This window comes from Cygnus atratus, chromosome 5 (assembly GCF_013377495.2).
Source record: "Cygnus atratus isolate AKBS03 ecotype Queensland, Australia chromosome 5, CAtr_DNAZoo_HiC_assembly, whole genome shotgun sequence".
NCBI lineage: Eukaryota > Metazoa > Chordata > Aves > Anseriformes > Anatidae > Cygnus > Cygnus atratus.
The window spans coordinates 7,331,945-7,354,698 of NC_066366.1; the positions used below are offsets into that span (position 1 = coordinate 7,331,945).

Here is a 22,754-nt window from a genome sequence, read left to right on the forward strand (position 1 = left end):
GTAACATGTGCAACCACATTGGAATATAACAAAACACTGGCTGGATATTCAATAGATGAAATAACTCTTGATATTTACCAAGAGATTAGCATACAATATGGTGGTATGCAAATATTTACCATTAGCCATTACTACTTAATCTCCAAAGGATTTTAAATTGAAAAGATAAATTATTAATATTAAAAGACATGGCTTATATATTTATCACCATTTGTTATTAATTACTACTACTAAAATCACAGAATTACCCATACATTTTATCTTGGCAAAAGAAGTCAGGTATTAGGCCATTGCACTAGTTTTACACAGATACAGTTTGTGTGCTTTTTAATTATTCAAAAATTCTGAAAGTAAAAGATTAATAAATGCTCTGCCGAAAACTGTTCTATCAGAAATCAACAAAGCCTGTGAAGTCTATAATTCTAATACCCATTCTAACTCCAAGCTGATTAGCACCATTTTCAGCGCTTCCACACACCAAATCTACTAACTGAACTTTGAATTTAGGCTATAAAATTAATGTTTGTTCAGACCACTGAATACAAGATGAGCAACAGTAGTTACACTAAGGAATTTTGGTATGTAGAAAACTATCAATATCACAGGAAAACTGAATGCAGGTGTGATGTCTTTGCTAGAAGATGGGTAACACAGAAATATTCTTCAAGGATTTTCTACAACCTTCTAACACTTTCAATGATGAGAAGTACACATGTAAGGATTCTAACAGAATCTCCTTTTACTTTTGAGGAACCTTACTGACTGTAATAGAGCTTATGTATAAATATCTATTCACATGGATGAAATCAGAGAAGCGTTGATTTTGATTTGTTTATATGGACACTATATTAATTTAGCAAATTTCAAGCAATGAATAATTCTTTTAATAATTTTACACAAGTTACAGAAGCAAAGAAAGGACATGTAGCAAAGACATGAGCAGGTAATTAGACACAACATACTCACCCAAATGAGAAGGGAGCGACAAAGCATCTGTTGGCCAATATGTTACATGATACATTAATTCCAGATTTTGGTTGTTCTTTTAAAGTTGCTTTTAATAATGTTTGTATTGATAGTCTTTATAAACTCAGAGTCTTTCAACCGTGAAAACTAGTTAGAACGAGCATTTTTGAATCTTGAAAACTGAAAACATTTGAGCCATGGTTACCTTCTCTCACACCTGAAACAGTGCCACTTCTATGGGAAATTTGCAATGATTATCATCAAACATACCAGATGAAGCTGGATGACACAGCGCCCAGTTAAAAAAAATCTGAATAAATTTTCAAGAAAAATTATTAGTCATGAAATCAAAACTAAATATCACACACTAAAAACTATCTTTCAATCTTCACTGAATATGGATGACCTGGACTTGTTAATTATTCTAGCTAAAAAGGAAATAAATGTCAGGAAACCTTGGCACCCCAAATAAAATGTATGTTTGCTTTGCCATTAGAGCAAAGACCTGAATGAGAGCTTCTTTACAAGGATGTCGAGGGCCAACAGGGAAATGAGTGATGACATAGCATAGATGAAATGAGCAAATCAGTTACAGTTGCTGTTGAAGTCTACAGAATGAAAAGTGAGAAAAAAAGCCTACATAGCCTAAATAAAATTATCCATCTGATGATCTCCAAGTGCTTCACAAAACACCAGCAAGTGTTGCATTCCTCATTTACAAGTAATGAAACAAGCACAAAGATGCCACATGTCCAGAATCACAAGCCAGTCAGAGGGCTGGGGATTGAACTCACTCTGTTGCTGAAGCCCTGACTACCCCATGCTCTTTGAGGCCTGGTTTAGGAGGCTGTAACTAAGGCTTTGGGGTGCCACATGAAAATATTTAGTGGCATGGCAAAGATAACATGGGAGTCAAAACCCAGAAAGCTGGGTGCTGAAAATCTACCTATTATCTGACAGAAAGAGGTGACAGAGGTATTGTGTGTTACTGGGTGACACTTTCTGAGCTGAATCCCTGTTCAGTGCTTTTCTCTTCTGACTCCTGTTTCCTCAGCATTCATGAACTGAGAGCACAGGCTGCAGGTGACCACGAATGGTTCTGGGGAGCAGGGCTCTTGCTCGAGTCCTACAAGGTGGGTAAATGAAGTAAGCCTAATTGACACCCCTTGCTTTCTTCTCCAGTAAGGGATGAGGGGCTGGGAAGAAATTTGTGCACGACGTGAGCCCAGCACCTCCCTGGAACACTATTTGGTCCTTATTAATGAGTTTGTCTCATGGGTATTAAAACACATACATGGAAAACTGTATGTTATTAACTGTCTTTAATATCTCAAAAATGAAATGACCATTTGAACTGATTTGTTTATAAAATTAAGCACTTAAAAATGTTCAATGTTACCAGTTGGTCATAATGTGGTAGGTATAGCTGCAAAACTAGACAGAAAGAATGAGAGTCACATTATCGAATTTTGAGAGCCATAACAAAAATGCTGAGATGAATGTATTTGAGACTAACTGGCTTAACTAAAATCCTAAGACTCCACTGGGAATTATTCATGATAAAATAAAAGGTTTAGAAGTGCGTTCTTTTGTCATTTTGCCTGAAAAAAAAAATCAGTGCAATTTGCTTACCAATTCAGGCTAACTATTGCTGCGGCTTAAAATTCCTTAAACAGTCAATTGCCTCTTACGCACAGGTGACCAAAAGGATCCTCCACTATTATTTCAACTAATTGTACACAAACATCAACAGGAACATCTAGCTTATGTTTCTAATCAAGTGCAAGGTTCTGAAATATAAAATCATTTAAAAAACGAATCCCTTATTCAGTATGAAATTATAGGCTGTCATCAGGAGCAGGCTGGCAAAGCTAGATCCAGATGGGAAACTGGCTGGGCAATAAGAAGAGGTAGGGTGGAAATGATGGGTAGGCTGGAAATGATGGGAACCTAAGGAAAGACCTGACTGCTCCCTCTGCTGGCAAGGCCCTCACCTGCTTTAATTTTTAACTAATGAGTAGGCATTTCTTTAATTATTTAGGATCTAGCCAATAAATAATGCAGAATGTTCCTTCCTCAGTCTGTTGCTCTGTGTTTGCACAATTTTGAACTTATGGTGCCCTATTTCACTAGAATAATTTGTCATAGAATTAAGGCTCAGGTGGATATCTAACAGCAGATTTAACTGGTTTTATATTTTAGCCATTCACAAAATGAATGGTGAAATTAAACTCTTTAACCTTCAAAATATTCTAGTTTACAATGTATATATATCATACATTGTAAATTATGCATTATATTTAATTTATTTATTTCATAATATTATGACAAATTGCTCATCAAATCAGACTATAACAAGAACCCTTTTTTGTAGAAATAAAATAACATAAAATGAAACATTCTACAATATAAACACACAAAATTGCACATCAAACCAAAAAAATGTTGTTCTTCATAAGTAAAATTCATGACCTGGGAATTAAGAGATAAGGTTTGTATTAAAACTTAATTCAAGTATGAAGATGAGTCATTCATTGCTTGATTTGTGATATAAATTAATAGCTGCAGTAAGAACATTTAGAAAAAATCTGTTCTAGGATTTTGGCCTACAACCAGAAGCTCCCAGAACAGGAGGGATCAGCTTTTTTTGCCCACTGTTCTCATCTGAATCCTGGCTGAAAAGCTACTCCAGCTCCCAGCTTTCCAGAAGGCTCCATCCCAGGAATCCTCGCCTGCCATTTGGTTTGCTGATTTTAATCTCACAGGACTTTCTTACAGTGGCTCCACTATGCTGAACTGGCACTCGCTCCTAGAAGTGAGTTATTATTAAACTTGTAGGTCAATTGTGGCACTAACAAGTCTTTGGAAGCTTTCAGCCACGGTGTACAATTTGCTGGTCTAATTAAATATTAATTCTAAGTGTTACATTCTGTGGCTAAGAGCTTTTATTTTCCATCATCAGTCTGGAAGAGAAAGAGGTTACAAGGCTAATTTAATCTTTTTCCTCCCCCCCCCAGCATTAAAGCTTAACCACACAGGCACAAAAACATCATTAAAGATGGAGTATTCCTTTTTATTATGATTATATTGTAATTAATAGAGCAGTTATAGACAACAAAAAAGTAAAGTTAGATTCTGAAATTTCAGGGTTTTTAAACAACACCAAAAGTTCACATATAAATTTGTCTAAGCAAATGCTGCACAGAAATTCAATATTCACTTATTTGAAAACCATTTAATGTAGCAAACACTTATGCAAGAATTTAAATGTGAAATAGCGTACCATAAAATTATTGTTCTTTGTGCTGAAATACAAAAGATAAAACGCCATTTTAGTGCAACATTCACAGGGATATTTTTTTTTTTCAAAAACTTGTCGTTCTACTCATGTGAAAAGAACTAGTGTTACTCCAGAAGAACAATACTACCTTCATTTTCCAACACAGTGTCTTGCTTTAAGCAGATAACTACTTTGTCCTGCATTATTTAAAGTCACTCTTCTAATCTTTACTTATCATTGTCCAAATGGGCTCAATACATGAGCCTCTTCCCTTCTGCTTCCACAACAGTTGTGTCCATGTCTGGACACTGGGCATTATATTAACTACTTAGTCCAGTAGCCAAAAGATTCCATATGCTTGAACAGATGACTATCTCCATACTGTGATGGGATATTTAACTGTTTAGATCTAATCTTGCAGTTGAAAGATTTAGTTCTAAATCTTACCTCATTTTTTAAAGTTTTCGTATGGGTATTTTCAGATTACATAAATAAAATGTAAAATAAAGACATTGCAATCTTGCATATACTCATAAACTTGTAAAGTTTAACATACTCATTTTGGAAGAATGATTTATTTTGATTAAAATACTGTGTTGATGATGACAGTGATAAGATTATGTATATTATGCCTTCCTAAAAAGTAAAATTAAATGAAATGAGAGCAAAATTAGTCATGCAATTTTAATGCATGAACCTATCCTTCATCATAATATGGATAAGTAAACTAGAAGACAAATAACATGGTACTAAAAAAGTTTCAGATGAGCACTGTATTTGTTTTTGAAATGTGTAGTTGTTACCAAATCAGAAGGGGCAGAGCCAGAATACAGCCTGTTGGCAACCATAAACTTATTTTATGAAATAACAAAATATTTCTATTTCTTCTGCGGTTGATTAGCAAATGCTATCAACAATAATAGAAATTGAAAACAAAATAATTTACTGTCATACAACATACATTTTAAATTGTTTAATACTTCTCTGAGTTTGCTACTAGATTATAATTTTAAGATGCTTTTATGAATGTCTAGAATATCCAAAACAGAATATTCATACCTGAAAACTATGTAGATAATCCAAGAAAATCTGTCACATTCACGACTCTCAATATTTCTTTGTATGAATATTAAACTCTATTTCTCACATAGAATTGCACATGCCACATTTAAAATGCAGTAAAACACAGTATAGTAAAATATAATGACCATTTCATCTCCATAGATTCTATTTAGCAGAGGATTTTGAAAGCTTATTTAAATATGATACAGAAAGTACATGACATTTGTTCTTGATACAAGTTTGTGTTTAATGGCTACATCATGAAATACATTGGAAGGTTATTCAACATTTTACACTTGTGAACTCTCAGAAGTTAGAGTTCTAAGGCATGCAATCGCTCTTGGTTCTTGTCATAGGAATAACTGATAAATTCACAAGCTATTGGGAGTCACGTCTCATAATCCTGTATTTGCAATGGATTCTAAAGCACGCTATTGCTTGCCTTCAAGTTTAGCTGCTAGATTGCTAAGTGTGAACACAAAAGGCTATGATGTGACAAGGTTTGTTTCTGATTTTTTCTACACTGAAACATACAGTAATTTATGCACTTCAGTTGATTCAAAGCATCAAAACATTAATATTGCAGGAAATTAATTTTTTATCATACGGGATGAAATAATGAAAATACCTTGCTAAACAGAACTTCAGACTCTGAGGACAGGTTCTGTAACAAGACTTATTCATACTGACTTTTCATTAGTCAATTAATTTCCCTTGGCACATGCTGACTAATATAGTGGTTAGTCCTTACCAGTAATATAGCTTCATGTTCAAAATAAAGAATGGCTTCAATTAAAGCACTACACTTCTTCCAATGAAAACAATAATCTACTTAAAAAAAAAATACATATTCACAAATTTGCCTGGTTACTTAAGTGATACAAAGTTGGGAACAAGCAGAACAGAATTATGAACATTATTTACTATTTTGGATTTTTAAATACGTACACATATGATAAATTATTTCTAGCAATTAAAGAAAAAGAAGAAAAACAATAGGAAAATACTTTACATACTAACTCATGACTTTTACAAGTATAAAACAGTGATATTAAAGTCGTTCAAGTTACATTCTGTAGCAAGAAAAGTTGTTTTTTAACACTAGGTACCAAAAAGCACAGATTTTCAAAATACAGAAAGAACAGTTTGTTCTCATTTCAATAACATTCCTTAATTTGGGAAGTGTAACAATAAATCAAATCCCTCTTCAATCTGCCCTCCCTGATCTTTTTTTTTTTTTTGCTACATTTTAAAAACGTAGATAATTTTCCCTTTTCAAATGCACCATCTTACTTCAGAGGTACAATTCATTTTCAAGAAGCAGTAGAAAGCCTTGAAAAATAACCTTCCATCAACTGTTTTAATCACATTCATAAGTATCTCAATATTTATTACCTGACAGACAGTGTAAGATAAGAGTATGTTCAATCAGAAGAAAATATCAATCAAGTAAAACTTGTCACACATCATCCGAATAAAATTTATAATTTGATAAGTTTTTAGTGTCATTTTCTTGAAATCTGCTTCCAGAATAACGTATTCCTGGTTTTGTGGTTGAGAAAAGAGAATTTTTGTTTTTCTTCATACACTGCTGTAGAATTTTCATCAATAAAACACAAAGAATCTGCTTTCTTCAGTGAACCACAGTTTCTTTAAATTATTCGAAAAAAATTCTCTGCACAACCAGATTCTTTGTAATTTTTTTTTTTTTTTTTTACCAGAAATATCCCCTCACAGAAGACTGTGAAGACATTCAGTGTCCCATTAAACTGGGTGAATAAGCATCATATTCTGCTGAATGCAATTCAAAGTTATGAAATTCAAAACAATGAATAGCTAGAATAATAAAAGAACCACACTGGTGGATGTGTGCCACAGAGAAAAATCATCACAAATAGAATCACTGTAGGGAAAAGTGAACAAACAATAATAGCATTATTGTATTTTAATACTGTAACAAAGTGAAATATGATTTAAAAAAATGCACTTGTTTAAAAACAGATTAAGGCGGCACCATGAGAAAACATACAAAACAATCAGAATACTGAAAAGATAAATAAGGAGCTTCATCTCATTGTCTTATCATCCATGAACAAAGATATAATTTCTGAAATGTAAAGGCAAAATTAAGCTTTCCAAAATAAAGAAACAACACAGATTTAATTTGTGGAACTCCCTGTCACAGTACAATGTGACAAGTATTTGGCAAAATATATAAAAGAAACCAATCATAAACTACTTATATATAAAGGTAATTAATATAAAATGTAATTCAGACTACAGATTAACTAGTCTGGGATGGAAAGGCATTGTCCCTGTTGAAAATCTGTGCTACTGATTTTATTAGAGTTTTGAGTTTTATTGAGTTTATGTTGAGTTTTATTTCTTCTTCACCAGAGTAACTAGAACTGGTGGCTGTCATAGACAAGTTATGGCATGAGTTACAACTAAAAATCTATTTTTTTCAAGACAAAGCAGATAAAAATGCAACCATTTTTCTGTATAGGTTATGCAGACATAAAAACTTGACAACAGTTTTGATTTTGAAATCTTATATTTACTTCCACGGAAATTATTCATGTGAAGATTTTACTTGCAGACCCGCTAATTAATACAGTTGGGAAGCACAAGATAACACAGCAGATACAGAAATAACTGTTCTGGGAATAAATGGGAAATTTACTACATCTTCAGAAAAATACTATGTATTTTCTATGCCTCCAGTGTACTGACTAAGATTCAACAGAGAAAGCATATGCTAGAACTTACTCTGATCAAATTAAATACATATACAGAAATGCACTTGAAAAAAGAAAAAAACAACCCCTCTCTTATTCTCTTGAAAAGAAAAGATATATTCTTTACTTTTTTAATCCAGTAAGAAACCTCAGCAACAGAATGGTGAGTAGCTGGGTTGTGAGAATGTGAGCAGCTGCTGTTATTATAACGAAAGGTCTGTCTACGGCTTGAGCCTGAGAGACCACATGTTCGGCTGTCCTCTCATCTTGCCATCCTCACCAATTAACTATTAACATGGAGGGCTGTACACATGCTCTCAGGGGCTCTTTAACAGGCTTCTTGGAGAGTGGAACAACTACACAGCAGGGCTCTGGGAACTGAGTAATGTGGGGTATAAGGAACCCTCAGCAGCTTTGCTCCTCCTAATGACAGTTTTCTCCATAGTTTAGCGCTTAAAGAAGGATGCATGAAGTATAAAAATTTTTAAAATATATGTAATGCTCTCATTTGTTTAAGGCTGCTAAGCAAAGATTCTGGAAACAATTTTTTTTCCCACCCCCCTTCAAAATATTCTAGCACTTATTGTAAAGCAATGCTGTTAAAATTCAAAATTAAAATTATTTTTAAATGAGATATAATATTACAAGAACTCCAAATGAATTGATTTATACAGAATCGATAAACATAAAAACAAAAACAACTTCACAGATAAGTCTGCAACAAACAAAAGATTTCATCCTTCAATTTGTATCTTAGAAAAACTTGCTCCACAGACACTTCCGGACTTCTCTTAAATATTTTTTCTATTTTTCAATGACATAACATATCCAAAAGAGTACAATGAAATAGGTTCTGTGTCCCAACTGGACAAGTAATCAACCTTTCTGAAGACATATTGTCATCCAAATATTAAACGTAGCTAAGGAGATGGAGTTTTGCATCGCAAGAGGAATATTAGTACATTTTAAATCCCAACTGCAAAACAAGGAAATCAGTTTTCTCCCCTTATTTTAGGGAGCAGTAAGTGCTTCAGGTAGCTAGACAAATAACACTGGCAGGTATTCAAACACCTTTACAAAATGCAATGCATACATGAGAATGATGTACTTACCTAATACAAGAGTTAATCTAATGATGAAAAACTTTCATCTACTATGATAATATTTTGTGTAATGTAAGGTCTTATCCAATACTTTTTTATTATAACCAAATAAATACCTAAAATTATAGGTTTTCTGTTCATTGTGAACAATAATTTTGCTTTTTTAAGTCACATCATCATTTGCAGAAAAAAAGGAGCGTCCACATTTTCCCTGTTGCTAAAAAAGTTTACTTCAGAAAACAAACTTATATTCTATATGCTCTCAGTAAAGCTTTTGTGAGAAGCTTCTGATTTTGCGGTTGGGAAAATTACTCTGATATCATAACTGATTTGTTCGTGTTCCCAATAGAATACCATATTAGAATTAAGGAACAAACCTGTATCTTTTAATTCCTGGGTTTAAAAACAAGATCACACATAATCACGATGAGCATGACAGATAAAGGCAGTGGACTAAAATGTCTTGTATTGAACTTTGTTCTGAAGGCAGTGGAAAGGTCTGGAGGGATGTTGCCCCCCAGAAAGTAGAAATGACATTACAAGCAGAATTCTCTCTGCTCTTTTACAATTTCTGAAATTCGGACTGCGTTTCAAAGAAAAAAAAAAGACTAAGATCAAAAAGAATAGGAATAACTGTATTTAAGATGGTATTAAGCTTAGGTCTTTGTTGATTTTGCAGCATGACTGTCTCACAAAAGTATAGAAAAATTGCAATGAAGTTATCTTTTAACTTTGCCCTGTGAACAAAAAGAGTTTTCTATATATATATTTTTAATTGTATTTGTTTTCTTATTATACACTTTAAATTTTTGCTAACTGATGTAGTGTCAACGATGACATAAGCAAAGACAGCATTCTTACCTGGATAAGGTGAGAGGGCACTGTGATGATGCAGGCTGACAAAGACTTTCTGAGGAGGCCACGGAGAACGTACAGAAATTTGGTCAGACTATGAATATGTTCAGGAGTATCACTACTACAAATGTCGTCACCCCACAACAAGGAACCCAGACTCTGAATTCCTATACGCAAAATATTCTTTTGTTTTTTCTGTTGAAAAGAGAAACAAACAAACAAACAAACAGACTTGTTATTTTTTAAACATTGAGGAAAGTGTCACATACTATGTAATTTTTTAAAAAATACAACAATTTATAGAATTAATAGTCATAATAATTAAATAGTACAAGTAACCATAGCTTAATCTCAGGGAGTCTTGGTAAAAATTACAATTGGAATGGCTTTTTTTTTTCCCCTCTCTTCCTTAATGGTTAACACACCACGTTAAGCAAATACAAGTGTAAGAAAACAGTATGGACATATGCAAAACCATTAACATGCATTTTCTATAACTAACCAGCTAGATGGAAGCATATTCTATCAGAAAATCCAAGAATATTACGATTTTTCATGTCATTTCTCTCCTCCATCACTGCCTTAAAAACATAGCAATCTTTTCTCCCATCTCCATTAAGCTGGGCTGCTGGAAGGGCCTGAGAGTAATCAAACACAACTTTTCCCTTGATTTTCAACCTTCTACTGCACACTTCTGCTGTAGTTAGCTACTAGGTACTAGAATTTAAGCTGTTTTGACATCTAAAATCCTAAATGGTCTTATGTTACCTACCTAAGGACCGTTTGCTACACTGCATTACATTGTCAGTACAGCAGCCAACAGAGCGATGGTTAAGATACAGCCCCATTTGTGAAGGGGCACATTATGAAGTCAGAGTTGTAATTTGTTTATGCAAACTAAATCATTTCTTAAGATGACAAATCTCTTTTCTGTTTATTTGACGTGACCTTTCCTGGTGATCTTTGAGAAAGATTATAGGTGTATTTGCTATCAACAGCAGAGAGACACAATAAGCACATTGCTGGAAGAATTCCAGTACAAGGTGATGAAAGACACATTTCTGGAGCTCAGGATTCACACTTAAATAAAAGTCAGTTTTTTTTTTTTTTAAATGTATAAATACTAGTTTACATAAATAAAATCTTACAGTTATTTTTCATTACAATGATGTTCCTTGACAAACTGTAGTTATTCATCTCCCCCATCCTGAATTGCAGCTGGAATGACCAGTGACTATAAAGCACAAAACATTGCACAGCTGTTCTAGAAATCCAAAGGTTTTGGCAAGAGAAGAGGCTACTCTTAGAAATGCTTCCTTGTCCATATTGGGTAGACAGAGCCTCAGTTGTAAAACTCTGTACCACATGGCTCTCCATTTATCCAACTCTCACGGCTCACACAGCGAGCTGATCTGCCAATTCTCTTACACTCTTTGTGAAAGAGATACATGTTTTAGCTCTGGTGCATTCTCTAGTCTCAGGCTTTGCAGACTTTTAGGCTTCAGTTATGCAAAGTTAACTTTTTACACTATCATACAAACATTGGGACAATAGTACAGTACAATAGGATAACATTATTAAAATACACTAGTAGATTTTGTATATCTATATTAATTTGGATTTATAAAAAAAAACTTCACCTTTTTCACGTTGTTTTTGTAATGATGACTGGTTTGGCAGCAAGGATTATGATTATGAAGAATTTAAAGAAGCTACCTTAAACAAACAAAATCCAACCTCCTCGCCCAACTTTCTTACTTGGAAAATCACCCAATTCGAGCTCCAAAGTATACCAAAGAAATGTTAAGGAAAAAAAGTTGCCTATGAAAGTTCTGCTGTCACACATGAAAAACCAAAATAATTCTGAAACAAACAAGCTATTTTGTATGATGTAAAACCATGTTCAACTTATAAAGGATTCATACTTACTGACTAGCAGCAAAAAAAAAAATAAAATGGAGGATATTAAAAAAAAATATAAAGCCAATGCTCATATTTCTAGTCCTACTACTAACTAATTGTACCAGATCCCGGAGATGCTTGACCGTTTTATCAGAGGTCTACTAAACCTCTAATGGTAGCTTTCACTAATTTCCTTAATTGTGTTGAACCTGTCAGCTTGGTTGCGTCACATTCTACTCACTGTTCTCCAGATCCCTCTTCAAATACAGGTAGTAGAAACTACCTGTATTAGTAGTAGAGCAGCCAATAAAAAGGAGTGGTAACTCCAAATACCGCTGTATTGATGTGAAATTAGCCAAAAATATCTGGAAGTTTTACTAATCAGGTTAAACTTTTCCTTTGAACCCAGATCCAGAAAGCAACACAATTCTAGGTCTCCAGGTGCCAAAAATTTTGGTAAGTTTATGCTTCACAGTATGAAAAATGCAGCATTAGAGGTATCCTCTTCTGTCACTCACATGCTGTGATTAATATATCTACTTAAAGTCAGTAGTAAATCTCTTTTAGCACCTTCCTAATACATTCTGGCCCTTGTAGTTTTCTCCAAACCTCATGAAAGCCATTGCCAATAGGACCTATCCAAAAGGAAGAGGATTATTTTGGGTAGAACAACATACATACACAAACTTCTCAGAAGCTTGCGTTTTTATTAAATATAGGAAAGGAAACAGCTCCTGAAGTGTACAGGATGGTTTTTACTCTACTATCCTAATATTTGGCTACTTAAAAGTACTTCTTGAGACTCAGTTAATAGAAGGGGAGATGTAGTAAGAGAGGTGAATTTCCCATAGATTTGGAAGGTAAGAAGTTCCATGGCATGTTCTGGACCATAACTACATTCAACTCTGGACATACTTTAAGAGGTGTGTATTATATACTACTTCTAAATGCAAAAAATTGAGTATGTAAAGAAATGTTTTCTGATTCCAGAAAAGGAGGAATTAAAACAAAGTAACAGGTATCACATGATCGTACGCATTATCTTCCTTGACACAGAAACAACTACGCAAGTGCTGATGACTGTCTATGGGGGTAAACTGGTTTGAGAAAGGATTCTTTTTCATACTTTTAAAGCTTCACCTCAGAAACTTATATACTTCATTGGTGAAGATATACTTTTAAATTTATCCGATTTAAAGGTCTGGTTTTGCTTTATTGACTCTAATCAGATGTTTTGAAACAAAGAACAAGTAGTAAAGAAAATCACTATCCACAATATCTAATATTTTCTTGTCTGCAGAAAGAAAACCCCAAAATATTGGCTCTCACCTATCTTTATTTTGTTTAAAACATACAAAAAAAAAATCAGGAATGTACAAAGATGCTGTTTTCCCATTAGACCTGACTTGTAAGAAAAATAAGAAACACCAGTCTGATCTCTTCAGGAGGAGGTGATTTGGTGGCTGAAGGCTCCCAGGGTATTTGTTTGACTCGGTGCTGCTTTTTGCAGCATGCAAGCTCTCCGGCTTGCAGAGGACCTGTCACCATGCGGGAGGAGCAGCTCTGCGCAGGGTACGGCGGGAAGCACGGGGACATGCCTGTTGCCATGGCTACTGCAGCAAGTGGGGAGAGGTGCCTGTCAGGGACCAATTTACTGCTCCAGACTGGCACTGTCACCAAAGGGAAGGCAAGCTCGCCCATAAATCTCAGCAGAGACTACAAACTGAGCACAAATAATCCAAAGAATCTAATTTTAAACACTAGTATTCTAGGCAGGTCATGTTTCTAAAAAACACTGTTATGATGGATATATACATACAGGAATGCATCCACTCATATATTACCTTCCCCACAGAAACCATTTTTCAGATATTCAACTAGGAACAGCACACAGTCTTGTATTATATTCTTTGACATTCTCCAGCATCTATACTAATTACCTTGTACTCTAGTAACATTTCTGCTGCACAACAATGATTACCTATCAATGAAGCATCAATACGTATCATTTATTATTTTATTTACATCAACTTCAAGGGAGTCACATATTTTTCAACATGACAAAGAATAATAGATAAGGCATTGCTCAAACTGGAAAAGGCTTTTATCCTATCTTATTACACTTGGAATATTTTTGCTTACCCACAGTAAGATTTATGGCAAGTAAAGCAATCTTTACAAGGCCAGTAAGCTTTTTGGATAGGTAAGTTTTTGATAAGTAAGTAGCACTCTCATGTCTTTACCTGTATTTCAATACTCACTACATAAAGATGCACACCATTTAATTCATTATAAAATTCACTCCAGTTACCACAACACTGCAGGGATCTGAAAGGTTGAATGTTCAGTCTCAAGAGTCTCGAGCACATTATTGCTAATTCAATGATTTGAAAAAAATGTGTAGGTGAAAAATATTTAACTTAATTTCATTATATTTGGCAATCCATTTATTAGCTAACTGCACAGAGTAGGCGTTTCACTAATGTTGGCTTACGGTTCTTTTTCAAATGCTCTGCATATCTGTTAAAAAATAGTAAAAACTCCAAATGCACATTAAAATATGAACCACACACTATTTAGCTTTCTTGTTTACTTTAGCAATTTTTAGAAACAGCTTGACCCTTGTTAATTTTTAAAGACATTCTCACGCCATCCTCGAAAACTCAGAAAACCTTAGTTACAGGAAGACAAGAGTAGGAAGGTGTTCAGTACCTGGGGATGAGAGCCATCAAATCCTTCCTGGTAAATGACCCTTTGAATGGAGTGAAGCAGACTTGCATAGCCACAGTTCATATTACTGTTGGTAAGAAGAAGTAGTTTAATAACACATTTTAATACTCACTAAAAGCTGTATTAAATATAAACAGATGCAGCTTGCATTCTGGAAGTGTCATATAGAAAAAAGTGTCATAGAAGGGAAAAAAACCAATCCTTTTTGAATAAAGTAGCCATTAAAAGCAATTGTGATTGGTTCATGTTAACCAGTTCAGCATCCAGACATCTTGTGAAAAGTAGGAGTCTTAAGAGATTAAACATAATTAAGTTATCTTAATGATTTCATGTAGCAACTTAAAGTTGAAATCATTATAGCACAGAGTTAATCTTCTATAACAGACAAATAGCTACCTAATTGCTACTCTGAGTACACCTACTCAGTGCCCTGGTAAACAGGGTTGACTTTCTATTACTTAAAGCTTTCATACATACAACTATTAAACAATCAAAACCAACAAAAAAATGAGAGAGACAATATTTCCACTTAGTTTAGAAAGTTCATTTATCATTATTTGTTTTACTTTTTTTTTTAATTAATTTTTCTAATGCCACAACAGAGCATAAAATACATTCTATTATATTACCATTTTGTATCCATCACCATGGGTGTTAGTACTGCTTTATTTGCAAGGCAGCAGAATTGTGAGGTATAACTTATGTTTGCGCGTTATTTGGAAAACATCTGATAATATTAAAAGAAAACAAAAAAGCAAACTGCTGCCTACAAAAGGATGTAGGCATTTAAAACCAAATGAAAGTTCAGCAAACACTCTCTTAGAACTTCCTGCACTTCCAATGTACTTTTTCTCATACCCATCCTAGCCATACTCTCCAGTGCACAGGCTAATATACACAAAGGACAGAAAGTCTTAATCTTTACTTTAAAAAAAATCAAGCCAGCTGTTCACTTTCATATATACATACTAGGTCTTCAATCCCATACAGCATACTGGCTTTTGTGTCTGGACTTGAGGTAGACTCCTCACTAAAGTTGAGAGTTTAAGCCCTTCTATCTTTTCTAGTTTCAGCACTTCCTTACAGTCTCACTAACTACCATCAAGAATTGTGGATTCAGGTCTTGTGTATTTCTTGGAAAATACAACGGGTTATTTTGAAAATTTTGCATCAAAATATTCTTACTTTCAGCAATCATTTCATATGCTTGGTCTGGTAACATTAATGAAACTATTCCCATTACTTTTTTTTTATTTGTTTTCAGCTGTAGTATCCTAATATTTTAATACTATCTATGGAATTCACAGTACATTGATTACTTTCCTATCACTTAGCTACAAAAGGAATATATGTCAAATTTTGTCTTAAAGGTGTCAGTTTACAAAGTATGTGGCCAGGAAAAGGTCTTTAGCCTCCCCACTAGCCAAAATGTCTTCTCTCTCCACGTCTTCACATAACCACAATACACATAATCTCTGTTACATAGTGCTGTAATTTCTTCCCAGTTTTGCCAGAGCTGGAGAGAATCTGCAGCACTTCAGAATAACCAGAAGCATTCCTGTATCCTTTTGGATATTCCTTTATCCTTTTTGAAAAGACAGAAACTACTGCTCACCAACAGTAGGAAGGAGTTTGCGACTATCTTGTAGCCACAGCCAGGAACACAGCACATCTAATACAAAAAGACGACAGTGCTCCTCTTCATGGCCGTGGTCATGAAGCAGTATTTTCAAATTTGTATATTCATATAAAGAATTATTTCAGTAATTCAGAGTGTAACTAGTAAGGAACACACTGTCTGTTTTCAAGAAGGCATCAATTTATATTGCTGTGGATAGTATTACCACACTTACCATACTATCTATAGGATAACCCAGAAAATATTCTGCAGTCACGATACTTGCCAATTCCTGGTTTGCTACCAAATTGCTTATAAAAATAGATAGAAGAACGAAATATTTAAAACATTAGCAGAATTAGAGAGTCCTAGTATCAAAACAAACAAGCAAACAAAAAAGCCCACAAAGAAATAAAAAAGATCTTTGATTTATCTATCAGGAGAAGATTTGCAGCAAAGAAAGATTTAGAGAAAATAACGTAATGCCTATAGGTTTATTTAGAATGCAAACATAATGGCTCTTCTTCTTCTGGCTAAAATATTAATGGTTTCCTTGAATTTGAACTATGCTATGTAAATAAGGACATGAAAAATATTGCGGAAACACTATTTATAAAAACAAGTTGCATTATCCTTCTGGCAATGTTTGCCATAATACATAAGGAAGGAAACAAGGTATTTTTGATTCTGTAATTTCTAGTCTTTTTTGGCTTTGTTACTAAACACCATTTAATTCTGATAATGAGTTTAAACAATTTCTTCTTTACTCTTTTTTTTTTTTGTTTAGCAATTTAGTAATGGATAAAGCAGGAGCTGGGAAGAAGGTATCCTGGTTACAACTGAGCCTCTGACTTCTCTGTTGACAGTTTCTAAGCATTTAACAAAGGTTAGGTTATCAAGGGTATGACAAATAGCCTTATTATGTATATGGAGACTCCATTAGGCAAGACAGTTAAACCTGTTTTATCTAAATTTATCTGTAAATCTAGACTCTAGATAAATTTATTCTTTTTTCAAAAGCACATACATTCTAAAGGTAAAACTTAAGAGTAACATTGAAAAACTACAGCTTAATTATTTTAGTTCCCTTGATTATCAAACTTTATTTTTTGGTGATTACAACTTAACAAGGATAGAAGTAGAGGGGTAGAAAGTAAGCCTCCTTTGTGATGCACAAACTTATCAGAGAGGGTATTTCCACCTTCCTGTTAAGTACCAGCTTTAACAGTGCAACGAAAAGGACACCTGAATAGCCTAGCAACAACTGGAAAACAGCTGCTGTCACAGCTGCACAGCCCAGTTAAGCTGGTCCCACCATTAGGGCCAGCATGTAACTGCCCTTCCCTAATACAAAAATTATGGAGCTAAGAAAGGGTGATGCCTTCTTCTGGCGTCAAACACCCAGTCTCATTTACTGCTTCCTTTATAAAAGACTTCTCAGTCTGGTTTCAATCAATGTTTAGCACAGGGCAATAAGAAAGTAAGAAAAAAAATGCCCCAAACTTTAAGGCAAACAAGTGATGTATAAAACCTCCAAAACTCACCTTCTTTAATTGTAGAGTAAAAGGACATTCAGAAAGTTCTGCCTAACCAATCAGTCAAACAATCTCTGTTCTTTGCAAGTCCATAATGAAACTGAATTCTTGTGTGGATAGAAAGATAGGGACATAAGTATAGATGAATGATTTCTAAAAAGGACCAAGAGTTTTGGTCCAAAGAAAGCCTCTACATCTCTGACCTTGGAAGGGGAGCACTGTAATTATTATGCAACAGACAGTAGCTCCAATTACACAGAGAGCACTCGCTCATTAACAGTCTAAATAGTTTTCTTAATGTGATGCTAGAGAACTAGCAGCACCGAGGTGATTTGGTCCTTTTTACAAATACATGGCTCTTATTCCACAAAACATTACTATGAAGGATTACTACGAAGAACCTTGTTTCAGCACTGTTTTTCAAAGCATAGTAAAACATATGTCCATTATAATCCCTATTCCTGTCAGGAGAGTATAAGGAAACTGGGGTACAACACTTCCAGTATGTTCTGATTTAACTGCGTAATCTGTTCTTTGTCATCACATCCCTGAGCAGTGAAAGGAAAGGAGAGCGAAAGGATTGTTCTTCTTGTTCCTCACCCCTTCCAAAACAAAAGAAGGATGGAAGGAAAGGGCTTTTCCAAATTTCAAGAAGGAAAAATGAAACCTAAGGCCTCCAAAGCTAGTCACACTGTAATTGAAAAATATAGGAAAAAGAAGGGATGGACAAGGTGAATTCTTGGTGCATCTAACAAGTCGTAGGTTAAGTATAGTCTTCAAGGAGCATTAACTACAGATAAAGGTAGCAGGTCTCTATGAGAAAGAAATAAAAAGACAACACTTATGAAAAGCCTCACCCACATCAGTACTGATGATAATTTTATCAAAAAAAAAAAAGCACAATAAAAATACACTGAACTTCTAAAACTTTCTTTATAGTTACCAGCTGGGCCACTGCAGAACTAGTGCTTATGACCTCAGTGCAGAATGTGTATGTTTGGTACACTTTGGTACACTTTCTACGATGACTACGTAATTTAAGGTGCTTTTGCAACAGCTGTAGTTACAGGACTATAGCAATTTACTTCGGCCTGAAATTAAATCATGTTGTGCTCTGCTACATCACAAATATTTAGAATGGATCATGTTAGCTAAAATAACGAGGAAGCATTTTGATGAGAGGGAAATTTATTTTCTTTTTTTTTCTTAATTGCTAATTATCTTTTTTTTTTCTCTTCGATTTCTGTTACCATATAAAGGTGCCATCCATCAACAACACCATCTACTTATGGAAAATTATATACCAGCTCAAAGTACCACTTTCCACTTCCTCCTTTAACTTCCTCTAACTCTGTATTACTTTCAAAAGCAATATATTCTCAGATTTTAAAAAAACAAAACAAACAAACAAAAAAACAGCACTGAGAGGATAAGACCATAGCCAGAGAACCTCATGTATAAGAAACTGCTCCCTATGAGTGCAGACATGCTGACTAGCCGGATCCACGTTCCCAGTTCACTGTAACGCAAGTAAAAGAGGTTAAATCAAGCTCTCATAGGGATGGACCTTCAGGCAATCAAAGATTAGGTCTAACATAAATTGCTGGCTTCTATTAGAAGGGTTAGCTATAGTATTTAAACCCTTCTTTTAAATCATCGTCTGGTTAATCAAGAGAACAGAATTTTTTTAATACCATTCTGTGATATACTGAATCTAGACTTAGAAGCCAGAAGCATTGCATATATTTTCCAAATAGTAATGCCAACAAAATATTATCCTCTGCCTCCCACTTTTATAAACTTTCTTCAATGAAATGATCCTGACAGGATTGAGAGCTTGTTTTCACTCCTTGCAAAAAGAATGCTTTCTTCTGAATTTCACCACAATATTTGTAAAAAATACAATACAACTCAGTTGGGTTTCTGTAAAAGCATAAATGTTTTGAAAGCAGTGAAATAATTGGTAACATTCATACTTAGTTTTGGATTTAATACACTATGACTAATGTGTATTAAAGAATCACAGAAGATATGGATGAAGGGGACCTCAAGAGGTCAGGTAGTCTATCTTCTTGCCCCACGGCACGATGAACTATGTCTAAACTATCTCTGACAGATATTTACCTAACTTGTCCTTAGAAATTTTCAATGATGGAGATTCTACAATACTCCCAACCTGTGTCTGCAAGGCAACTTCTTCCAGTGCTAATCATTAGAAAAATATTTCCTTATGTCCACGCTACATTTCCACTGCTACAATTTACTGTAGCCCATTATTGCTTGTTCTATCTTCCGCAGACAACAGAATTACTGCTCTCTGTATGTCAGTTTTTAACTTGCTTTGGGACTCTTCTCAGATTTGTCTAAAGAATTTCCATTCTTCCATCACAGGCCATATATCCCCATTCTAGATCTAAACTCAGCTTCACATCCTCTTCTAACTGATGCTGAGTTTTCCTGAAGGATGCTATCAAAAACTGGACGGCCTTATCATGGCTGAGCAGAACAGAAGTATTTTGCATGTCTTCTACATGAAATTCCAGTTTATCACCTCCATGTTTTCTAGACTATACTTTTCAGTGACATTAATCACAAAACACTGCCAATGTGTCTTCTATTCAAGACACTTTATAACCCCAGATATTTTTTTTTTCTGGAGAGCTGCTACCGTATTTTATTTGTTCAATTAATTATTCCTACTAATACGATATTTGGCTTGTCTTCACTAAATTTCTGATTGCTGACCTAAAACTTATTTTGTTTTAATTCTGCCATCTAATATGCATGCAATTATTCCTTCCACTTTCCAAATTTGGCATTATGACTTCAATAAAGATACTCATTGCTCAGGATACTTATCAAGCCAAATTATTACTAGATTATTACCAGACACAATACTGGAATAAAGCCTGATATTTCACTCAGATTCACCTATGAGACTCAGTAACAGATTATTTACAAGGTAAGGATTTAACAGTAAATATAACAACTCCTTCTTCAACATAACAAAAGACTTTCCTGATGCAGAATACCACGTTTTATTTTAGAGGCTTTTGAGTTTATCTCAGTTGAATACACATAAGCAAACACACACTGGGTGAAAGTGTCTTAGAACCTTAAAGCTAAATTATATTACTTTTTTTCTGGTATTTTTTGGAGCACTGATGTTATCACACAGATGTCTTTGCCCTCTCCTCTCCTTAAAGACAGGTACTGTTTGACCTTTTTGACTTCACGGAACTTCTTTGACAACTATTTAAGTTCTATTATCACAGATGAACTTCACGAAGTCCCAGTCTGAAACATTTATTTTTTAACCTGTCCTTTCCTTATGTAAATCAAGTAGTCCAATTTACGTACAATGACTATGCTAGGTGCACATCAACAAGGATGTAAGAGGGAATAGGAGAAGCTTTTCTCCTCTTGCACAGTTTTTGATGAACTCCAGTTATACAAAACTGATGAATGAAAGTTGAAATTCTAATTCAGTTTATTTATAAATGTGTGTGAGAATTGTCTGACTGTACTTATAGGAAGCATAAATCTTCCATTTTGCTACAGAGAAATGCAATGAATTCCTGAGGTTGCAATTCTGAACATTTCTTCTTACCTAATTTTAACTTTGACCTAGTGCAACTTTTTCAATACATGGAATCCAAAACCAGTGGCGTTCGTAGTCAGGAATGACAATAATCTGAAACTGATGCCTCAACAATATGACCAGCACCAATAATGAAATATCAACAAAGTAAATCAAATTATTAAATAAATTAGCCACCTTGTATGAAACCGAATGCTTTGAATGAAATACACATTAAAACAATTGTAAAGCATTCAGAAATACGGTAGAATGCAACCCTATGGTCATAGATTGCCAAGCAAATTAACTAAATCTAATCTTTCAGTTATATGAAAACTAAGAATAGAATTCACATGGTAAGAACTATGAACTTTAATCAGGACGGCACACAAGGAAAGTATCAGAGTTAGGCAAGTCTTATCAAATGAATAAAGGGTAAAGTCCCTTTTCTATACTAAACATGAATTATCTTGTTTTCAACATAAAATATACAAATACTTCACAGCCATATTGTTAGTGGTGTTAAGCCCAAAGTCATCAGACATTCCAGTTAGCTAGAGAAAAGATAGAAAGGTAGTTAAATTGTTCATAACAATATAAGGACTTGTAATCTATCAAATATTCCTATATCTATCCTCTACGACCCTGCTACTGAAAAAATATTATAAATCACATATAAAGTTGGTTCAAATATTTATGATGAAAAGCAGAATCCAAAGTTTTATTCCTTTTCCAGAAAGTTTATCAACTGCTTATATATATATATATATATATAACATAGCAAGAATACACTGTATTGAATTAAAACCAGTGATACTTGATCGTATAACACAGAGAAAAATCACAAGCTAAATTACATTGGCTTTTACTTTTCTACAACTCTAAAGGTGCACTTCTTCTATAAACACTTTTATAAATATTGCACTTATTTTACAAATCTCAGCTCTTATATTAGTGTACTGTAATGAAAAACCTCATGCAATAAAGCATACTGTACTACCGGTTCTCGGAGTTGGCCTTATACACTGGGATTTATAGGACCTAGATATCTAAATTAAGTGACTGGGCTAAACAAAGAGGTTGCTAGCCCATATCTGACATTTGACTTGACTTGAAATATCTCCAAGAAAAATACAATGGATTTTTGTGCCATAGGCTAATAGGAGTATTCTGTTGTCACTTATTTTCTTCTGGTCTTCCTTAATTCATTACTGATTGAATAACTTCTTTTAGTCTTTCAGATAAGAGTTTATGATTTTTGCTGGAATTAAGGGTGTTGTGTAAGACACAAATAGTGAGTGTAATTCTGCTCACAGTTTTTTGTATTTTCCTTAGGTGAAGCTGTAGGATATAAGAAGTCACATAATAACCTAATGTGATATAGC

The 22,754-nt window shown here is 34.2% G+C and overlaps 1 protein-coding gene across 3 annotated transcripts in view; it reads right to left on the bottom strand.

Moving 5' to 3' along the window:
* ELP4 (elongator acetyltransferase complex subunit 4) overlaps nt 1-22,754 on the bottom strand; it is a 141,466-nt gene that overhangs the window by 87,764 nt on the left and 30,948 nt on the right. For all 3 annotated transcript variants that reach the window (XM_035549991.2, XM_035549992.2, XM_035549993.2), the window contains exons 6-7: nt 14,619-14,703; nt 10,011-10,199 (exon numbers count right to left, since the gene is read on the bottom strand). In XM_035549991.2, the coding sequence (XP_035405884.1) occupies nt 10,011-10,199; nt 14,619-14,703 (274 nt within the window). The remainder of the gene's footprint in view (nt 1-10,010; nt 10,200-14,618; nt 14,704-22,754) is intronic.